The 10,014-nt window shown below is 41.8% G+C and overlaps 1 protein-coding gene across 2 annotated transcripts in view; it reads right to left on the bottom strand.

Moving 5' to 3' along the window:
* Positions 1–10,014, bottom strand: part of TTC17 (tetratricopeptide repeat domain 17) — a 3,338,929-nt gene that overhangs the window by 442,661 nt on the left and 2,886,254 nt on the right. For both annotated transcript variants that reach the window (XM_044083397.1, XM_044083398.1), the window contains one exon: positions 6,551–6,634. In XM_044083397.1, coding sequence (XP_043939332.1) covers positions 6,551–6,634 — 84 coding nt within the window. The remainder of the gene's footprint in view (positions 1–6,550; positions 6,635–10,014) is intronic.

The following is a 10,014-nucleotide window of genomic DNA, read 5'->3' as shown; positions in this document are numbered from 1 at the left end:
GAGAACCTCAAATACAGCTCATACTTTCCATACAGAAAGCTACACCAAAGCTCAGACGCTAGTGCAAAACCAGCATTTGGTAGAGCTAAATAATCTAAAGCCAAGCGTTTAAGGCACATTGTGTCAAGTCGTATCCCATTTAAAAAACACTGAAACGACATGCAAATTAATCTGTTTGGATACCTCAATCTTAAGACCAGCTGTGCACTTTTCAACCCTCAAGATAACCGGAAATGACATTCCTGCCTCCCATTACAATGTCTACATCATTCCAACTATAAAAACAAATCAACATTCTGTATTCTTTCACAAGTCTTCCCCACCCCAAAAGTGTCTGCAAAGTCTTGCTGGCAATTAAAGTTGCTACTAAAGAATCTACAATCTCAAACCTTCCAAGTAAGGCTACAAACAAGTTTCTCGAGCGTTTTTACTACTGGTCCACCTCAGCTAACCACCTCAGACAGCACAAGCAAAAGTTCATTATGTCCAGATGCTTTGCAATACAAGGAAACAAACCCAGTAAATACCAATAGCACTGCTTTTACAACGAAACGTAGCAAATAGTAACGGATGTTAGCTGTATCCTAACACCACTGATTGCACCAAGTAACGAAATGCTCGGCGGAATTAGACCACTAAAAATTTCAGTTCAACTTCAGAGTAAGCTTTCTTCAAGCTGCCTTTCACAAATAAAAAAAAATAAGTCACACACAATCTGTTGCAGGATATAAATACCACAACCAACCTCTAAACAAGAGCAGTTCTTCGGCCAAGGAGAGGAACGCAGAATTAACGGGAACTCCGAACGCCAGAACCGGTGTTGCTCTCCAACTAATCTCCCTTTAATCCGTGAGTGCAGAAGTAAAAGAGAGGGTTCCAGTAGCAGGTAAAATTTCCAAATATCAGGAAAAAAGAAAGGAAAATACCTGTCACTGGTCCCTCTATTTATTGAGGGAAAAAAAAGAAAATAAAGTTGGGGGTGGAGTATTACCCAAGTGGTGGCTCTGATTGGCTGCCACCACTTGCTTTATCAACATCTTTTAAAATCGGATTTTCGGCTAAAACTTTAATGTGAACTTAATGTTAAAACATGCTGAATCGTAACTCTAGAAGGTAAATTACAAGTTAAATTACGATTTCAGCATGTTTTACATTAAGCACAACTATAAATCAGCACTAGAGTTTCTTGCTCTTGTGGAAGGCACTCGGGGGTAACAGCTTGCAATTCATATCTTCTCATGGTGCGCTCGGGTGTAAGCACAGAGGCGCCATGAGAAGGTATTCGGGGTTAATGAGTTAACAGGAGCTGGAGGTAAGGAGTCAGGGGTCAGACTAGACTCTGAGAACATGTCATCTACAATGTCTAACACAGGTGGAATAGCTAGAGGCCTGTGTTGAGGTAGTAAAAGGAAGTCTCTGAGCCTCCTCTTAGATTCTGAAAAGTCTTGGCTCTCCCAGTGGAAGTGTTCCCTCATGGTATGCAAGGTTTCCCCAAAACAGTAGTCCTCAGGAGGAGAAGCTGATGGAATTGATTCTTAAGCATCAGAATCCTCATAGGGGGAGAAGAGAATATTCCTGATCAGAAGAGGAATCAGAAGAAATGGAAACCTGATCTGAAGATTCATAGTCTGTCTCTTGCCTAGGCCTCTTATCAGGAGGGGGATGGGAACCCCTGATCAAGGTAATTAAGTCTTCGGCCATTTTGAGCACCTGGTTTTTGGGCATGGAGGCCTGTCCATGTGGCTATTGAACTTGTTTCTTTGCCTTTAAAGGTGTTTTAGTCTTTGCCTTTGAAGTCGGTTTAATATATAATTGTTTAAGTCTGAATACACCCTCAGAAGCCGATGCCTGCTCAGCAGCTCCGGACCCATCTGAGGGAATAATCTCCGAGGCTCCAATACCTTGAGTTTCCAGCGGCCTGGCCGACTCCACGTGGGAGAGTTGGTAGTGGCCTGCAACTCTAAAGTAGCGGGCATCAGGGGCTGTTAAAGCGCCTCACTGAGAACTGGCGAACCGGCAACTTGCTTAGGAGAAGCTTCATTGTCGGTTTTGGACCTCAGTTGCCTGTCTTTTTCTTTGTGCTTTTTGTGAACTCCGGTAGTGGGATGGCTATCTAATGACATTGTATAATTAAATCTTCGCCCAAAATAGCTTAATGCAAAATCGTATCGAAGCTTAATAGTGCGTTGGTTAAATCTAGCACAAAACCGACAACTAGAAATGTCGTGGTCAGGGCCTAGGCAAGGAATACAGTAAGAATGAAAGTCCTTATGAGGTATTTGCTTCCCACAAGAAATACAATTATTAACTTTTTCTGACATCGGTCTGGAGCAAGAAAAAAAAGTTTCCCCAACGGGGTACTTAGCTTTTAATGAAGACTTTGGATCTGAAACTCGAACACGAAAATCTCAGGAGTCGGCCGACCGGCACTTGCGAACTGCTTCTGCTTCAAGCACCGCGCGGCAAGAAAGACTGAAGAAAATGGTGTCGGCTGCATCTTTTCCGTCAGTGATGACCTGATGTCAGGGAAGGGGCGACAGCGGCCGACACAGGACCCAGGACTTTGGAGTTTGGGCCGACTGGGGGCAACCTGCCGGCAGGATAGCCCAAATGTAATGACTGCAACAGTGAAACACGGAGAACATCAGGACTACTGCTGCTGCCATAGAGACAGCACTTGGAAGAATTAACTTGTCTGGAGACAGATGGGATAGAATCTGATGAAACTGACATCTGAGTGTGTCTATGTGATGAGAAGGTAATGATGCAATTTGTGTTGTGTTCAGATGTGTGCCAATAAACTCCAGCATCTGTACCAGTGTCAGACTTGACTTGGCATAACTGACCGTTATTCCCAGTGAAAGACAAGTATGGAGAAAATAGTCCCTGGATTGTTAAAGGAGATGCGAAGACGGGAAGGTGAGGAGCCAGTCGTCTATGTATGGAGATGCTCTGAATCCTTTTAGTCTCAAGTGAGCTGCCACCACTGCCACACATTTAGTGAACACCCAGGGAGCTGTGGTGAGTCCAAGGGGCAGGGCTCTGAATTGGTAATGATTGGCTCCCAGCAGAAAGCGTAAATATCTTTGGGAGCGCCTGTTTATTTTGATGCTATAGGAAGCAACCTCTAGATCTACAGAGCACATCCAAATGCCCTTGTGCAGAAATGGCAGAATGGTCTGAACTGTAACCATTCGGATCTCTGACTTTCTTGTACTGGTTTCAGTTTGCTTAGATCAAGAAATGATCTCAGGTCCCCTGTCTTTTTGGGCATTAAAAAGAAATGTAAGTTCAAAATCCTGTTTGGTCTGGTAGGACCTCATGCTGGATGACCTTTGTCTAGTTGCTTTCAAATTTCTTGTGCTGCTGCCTTCCTCTGACTAGGAGGAACATTGGGAAGAGTCCTTTTGTAGATTAGGAGTTGGGAAAATGGTATGAAGTAATCTCTGGATATTTTTAGCACCCAGATATCTTTAGTTATAGGAGCCCAGGTATTTCGGTGCAAGGACAACCATCCCTAGACTGCCTCCACAGGTGTCTAGTTGGGTAATGCTGATAGGGCCTATCTGGAAATGAATCTCAGAAACCCTGATTCTGTGGGCCTCCACCATCTCTAGGGTAGCATCTACCATTAGAACTCCCTCCTCTGACTAAGCTGTCTCCATGCGGATATTGGAAAGGTCCCTGAAATCTGCAAAACTACATCTTCTTACCACCTCTCTGATTTCTAGAGAATGTTCATTGAGAGGTAGAAAACTTGACTCTCAAGGCAGAAAAGGTCTTTCCTTCTTGTTTGCTGTAGGTAAGCACTTTTCAAAAACAGACCAAACAAAGATATTCCATCAAAAGAAGTTTGATGAAACAGGCTTAGAAAGGCTCTGCAAAGTCACATAGCTGCATTCAGGCATGTCTCCTTACGTAATGCATGAGGAAGCCGTCTGTGAGGTGCTTTCAGCTGTGTGAGAAATCAACCTCATGGACCCATTAGAAACTAGTGGCCAGCTGAGATGATCTTCTTAATTACTCTGCAGACGTGGACTCAGAGAAAGTAATTTGGTAAAATCTCTATGTAGCCTTATAAAGTGTGCCAAACAGTTAACAGACCTTAAGGTGAATGTCACTGTGGCAAAGAATCACTTTCTGAATCTTCCAGTGTTTTGCTAGCTCCTTTTTAGTGGCTGCCGCCAACACTAACATCTATGGGGACTGCTTGCTCAAGTGAAATATGTCTTTGTGGGGAGCTAGGAACTTGTCAGGTTGACTCACTATTGAGTCAATGGAATCTGGCTTCTTCCATGCCCAGCGACAGTCCAGATCAATAAGTTAATCTGCCAGGGTGGGGGTGGGGTGTGGCGGTCACCCAAAACGTAGATGGGTCAGAACCAAAATCCTCCAAAAATACTGACTCCTTTTGAGAGACATCAGGTGGTGGCCTGGGAGACTCTTTCCTCGAAATCAGTATCTTCAGTAAGAGATTCCAATGGGGAATCAATGTGCCTCCTACTATACGTCCTCTTCCAATGCATCTCCTTGGGGGGGGGATGTTCAGGGGAGGTATCAGAAGAGCTCAAGGAATAGGAGGTGGATCCAAGGGATGACAGACTGGACTTCTTGAAAGAGAGAAAAAAAAACAGCCTCGAAAGCAGGTGGACCCAGAGAAGCAGTGGCCCACCCACACCAGAGCAGCGGCTGCCAGTATGGGTAGATCATAACTCTAACTGGATCTGTGCCTGGAGGAAGGAACTGAGCATGAGCTGTCCAGTGATAAAGCTCCAAAGGGTGCGGGATGGATCCGATAACATCAGAGTAGATCCTGGCCCCACTGATCAGACACCAATGCTTCAGCTCTGGGACACGTTCTGATCTGAAGGAATAGAAGCAGAACTGGTCAGGGAAGTTTAAATAAAGGAGGTAATTCTCTTCAGATCTGACTCCAGAACTCTTGAAGCTGTCAGTTTCTGGGGCTCCAAAACTGAACAACTGATCGGAGAAGGCACTGTGTAAGTAGTGGCTGGAAGACTCATGGATTCAAAAGTGGATGAAGCTCAGATGACCCCCATCTGGATCGGAGGAATTTTCACATCATCCTATCCATGTCTGCTTCGGAAAAACTTCTGGAGGACATGGTGGATGATGTGGTTGACGGGGCCTAAAATGCTTTTTGAGAGTTTGCATAAAAGGGTAATGGAACCAAGAGGAGACTGGATCTAATAGAAACTCTGGTGAATGAGCTCTGGGAGTGTATGATGTATGCACAGGACTTGGGATCTGTAACTTTAACTGTAGTGCTTGCTGAAATAATGACCAGATCCAAAGATTTTCGATATGGAGAGTGTACTCTCAGGTCTGAAGTCTTTACTAGGAGTTTCAGCACCTGAAGATGACACAGTTGAAGGAAAAAGTAGACCATTGAGTATCAGTTTGTTGCCCCTATCAGCTAAAGCCCTAATAATGAAGACTGCACAGAATGAGCAGCTGGTGTTAAGATGGCTGCTCCAAGACAATATATACACTCCTTGTAGGCATCTAAGTTACAGATTTTATGAGCACAAGAAGTGCATTTTTTTTAAAACCGGTTAGCTTGTCAGCCATAATAGTAGAAAGGATGATTTTTTTTTTTTTTTAAGAAAATATTATAGAAAGAAAGTAATACCAGCAACAGTAATCAAGAATTACCCTGTAAAAATGGTAGGACAGAATAGGTATGATCAGAAAAAATTTACCAACTATGGTAAATTAAGAATATACTATACAAGTATAGAAACTACTCTCCTAACACAGAAAAGGGAAACTGTAAACTAAGAGGAAGGTTGTAATAATAATGGATACAAATTTTCGGTAGGAAAGGTAAACTTTTCAGGTAAAAAAAAACTGTTGAAAACTCAACAAAATGCTGCAAGATAAGGATCCTACATCTAAGCACGATGGTGGAAAATGAGATGCGAGATATTGAGCATGGACTAGGGCATTATGGGTAGGAGGAGGAGCTCGAGAATTGGATCCAAAGTCTGAAGTATGTGGCCGAGTCAGATACAAGGATCGGATCCATAAACCCCTTTCACTAAGGAAGAATAAAATGGACAACATTAGATCAGATTATTATCCCAGGAAGGTACTACATTCAGGATAATGTAAAAAGATAAACAACATCTAAAGTGCCTCTCTAGTTCAAGGAGGTCACACCTCCTCACAACCAATGGCATCTGAAGATGGGCACTTACTGATGCCAAGGCCATTGGTTATAATCCAAGAATGAGCTGTACAATCATACACTAATGAATATTTTATCAGAGAATTACCAAACTGCGACATGAAAACTACTCGGTATTTAGCTGGAAAACAATTACAAAAAATCTGTCAAACAACACAGATTACTCTGTGGTTTAAGGTAGCCAAAATGTTTGTAGTTCTGCTTAAATGCCAGGCATACTGTGCTTATGACCAGGTTTAACAGACTGTGTAATGCTCTCTCTTTTCTAAACATTTGTGTGAAACAACGAACACTGGAAAACAATGCAAGACTAAATTGCAAGTACAAAAACTGTAATACCTTTTCCAAAACCTTGGCTATTCGGGTTCCAACTTGTTCAAACGATTGAGGAGGATATTTATCTTTAGCCAAACTTTGTAAAACCTTTACACAGAAAGAAAAAAAAAGGATTATATTCAAATCATTATTTTCTTTTTAAACAGCAATCAAATATAATTACAGTTGGAACTAATGTCATTTTTGCATGGTTATTTCTTAATGTCACCACAAGCAAAAGTATATGACATCAGAATTATAGGTATGGTATCAGAATACTACCTAGATTCATTATGCATCTTAAGTCTTACAGCATGCATCGATACAAAGCATATTTCAGTTTCAAAAATGTCAATATACTATACTATATTAAATATGAGAATTTGTAAGCAACTGTATAGCTCATTAAGTCCTATAGTTTTGTCATTTAACTTTTCCTCAAAATCTGTGCTGTGCATAACAGTCATTACAATTCAATGCAGGGAATTCAAGGCATGAGCAAACAAGCTTCATCCTGTAGTCTTGGACTGACGTCCATAATCCATTTGCATTTTGAGTTACTATAAGTCATTTAGGCAGTGCTCCCAGAATATATTTTGAAAAGATTCTTGCGCCTAGTGTGTTTACATGACTAACAAATTAAAAAAAAAAAAACATGACTAAGGTCTGCTGAGCTATGCAAAAGGAAACATCCATCAGAACGCGTCGGTGCATAAACAGATTATGATCGCGGGTCAAACACACTTTTTTGATCCAGAACACCTCGGTCGGCGAATGCATGAGTGAAAAATCAAAACGTCGGTCAAGCGCATTGACATCAGAGCCAGCATAATACCAAAAATAACCGCATCATATCCTTTTCTTGCCCCAAAACAAACTAGACCTAAAAGAACAATCAACCATGTACAATATATCTAAAATACCAACAAGCACAACATAAATATAAACTCAACATATACAACATATATGGTATGCTGTAGGTACAGAGATGACAAACTCAACCCACACAACACAATCACACTCAGCAACACTTATCAAGAATGCCAAAGACTGCGTACTACAGGATCTTCAGTTATCCATTTATTGGAGGTACAAAATGTGGATATGTTCCAGCAGTCATCCCAAAAGCTACACTAAGGGAGTACCCAAAATGCATGAGGCAGGAGATGGCAGCCTAACATGCTCCTGGGAGCAAAGCTGCCTCCTGCAAGGATGCATTAGCAAAACCAGCTGGAACTAGAGGCGGCTGCCTCCAAAATATCCCCTAGAACCCTAATGCACTGAACCAAGTGGAATGCCTCAAAATATCTGGAGGTCAATCCCAGCTGGAATCTCACTAGATGCAGTAGCCTAGTGGAGCCTAATCCCAGCTGGAATCTGAAAAATAATGATAAATAACAAGCCAATGCAAAGAAATCCACTGTTCTGCAAAAATAATGACAAATAACTGCTGAGTAGCCAAAACAAAAGAAACTAATAACTGCTGATATGTCAAGACTTTGCATAATCTAAAGTAATAAAAATAGTTTGCTTGTGTATTTCTAAAGTATAAAAAAATCTTTTCAAAGGAAGATGTTTACCTAAAAAATAAATGAAATGAATGTTAAATTTAAAACCCACACTAGAAACCACTTTAGGCATAAGGAAGAATTGAAATAAGTGGTGATCAAGCCAACACGAAAAAATTAAGAAAGGCTCAACTGCTTAGAGGCCTGCAACCCAAAAAACCAGAAAAAATAGAGTAATCTCAACTCGGCAGCAGGCTTGGCCAGCAAATATTTCAACTCGGTTCCCAAAGGCTTGTTGTTGTAGAGCAGAGGAGTTGAAGAAGCTGTTCTCTCGAGATGTAGAATGTATTTTGCCTTCTGTGTTGATGCCACATGACCAAACTGTTGTCTAACCATAGATCAACACCTGCCTGGAAATGCAGTAATCCTTGAGAAGACTTGTCTACAAGCTGGACTGCTAACACAAGATGCTGATCTGCTTTGTCTCTAGTCACGACTTTAGACTTGTCCTTCGTCCACTTTCCGTTCTGAGAGTATCCTGTTTAGAATCTGACTCATCCAAAGTCTCACATCTGGTCCGCCTCTGGCCGGGTCACAGAGTCCACACAGTGTCCTGATTGACCTGAGCCCACCACGCAAAATTTTCCCTAGATACAGGTATTACATATGACAGAAGACATTCAAGAGCACCAAGATACAATTCTATCATTTTTTTGAGATATTGAAGGACTGTCCTTGCTACGTGCCATGGGAAGCACCAAGAATACAAGGAAAAGGGAACCCTATGGCTTGGAGGGATTTGTCAGCAAGGCTAGCCCGGACTGAAGAAGAGATGATGGTGGAAGAGAAAGGATCGGTCTTTTTTTTGTCGGGTTAGAAAGAAGAATGGCTCACTTTTGTCCCCAGGTTAGATAGGCTTTCTTGTCTTGAGAGAACAATGTTTTGGACTTTTTATTTACTCTTTCTTCCAGAAGACTGCATCTTTCGTTCACTTAATAGATTTGTAATATTAGCACTGCTTCGTCAAGCTTAAATGAGCCAGGATCCTTTTGTGGTCAATAAAGGATAGAATTGTATTCTTTTAGCCTGAAGAAAGCTATGGATGCAGAAGGCAAACGCAGATAACAGAACTCTAGTAGTTAGTCTAAAGGGCAATGAGAGGGCAGTGGTAGAAAGTCCCTAGTCTGATAGTGTCCTGAAACTTAGTCTCTGAGAGGTAAAGTTGGCCTCATGAGAGGATCAAAGTTACCATGGGTAATCCTTGCCTAAAGTCAAAAGTTGTTGTAACCCAAACATTTTGAACTTGTTGTTATTTTCCAGAACCAAGTGAGGATCCATAAATCTTTGTTGGTCTCCATTATTCCTTTAATAAAAATATGGCCCCTATTTAAAATCTAAGACTGCCTACAGCATAGGAACCATTTAAATCCACAAGAATTTGTTTTAACGAAATTTGCTTGGAGGCCTCTTATTTGTTGAAAGGATTACCCACCTTTAGAAAGGCCAAGGTAAAATAAAACTCTTGATAAATCATATCCAATCCAACACCCAAGCAATAACCTTGGACCCCGTTTTCTTTGCCAGAAAGTATGACACTATACAAAGGTGCTGTAGGCGAGTTCTTTACTTAGTCTGAGTAGAAATTGGGCTCACCCTGAGGGAGCACCCCTGCCCTCACCCCTAGGCCTGAAAGAGCCCCTGACCTCTGAGCCTGAAAGAGCTGACCTCTGCCCCCCTGTGCAGGACTGGCTTAGACTAGACCTAGACTCATAGCCCCTTCGTCTGCCTGCCCACCCCTTAGTAGGCCACTTTGGACTAACAACCAAGAAGAATCTTTGTAAGTTTGCATAGACTTAGCCTTGTCTTCCTTTTTCTTCTGCACCAACTCAACAGAAAAAAACAAGAATCTGCATAGCAAGGGCATTCCAATCCCTAGTTTTAACATGTCAGGATAATTTTGATCCAAACAAGCCAGGCATT

This window comes from Protopterus annectens, chromosome 9.part0 (genome assembly GCF_019279795.1).
Source record: "Protopterus annectens isolate FY-2018-M chromosome 9.part0, PAN1.0, whole genome shotgun sequence".
NCBI lineage: Eukaryota > Metazoa > Chordata > Ceratodontiformes > Protopteridae > Protopterus > Protopterus annectens.
The sequence above is the reverse complement of the archived record's forward strand: the minus strand, read 5'-3'. Positions and strand labels throughout refer to the sequence as shown.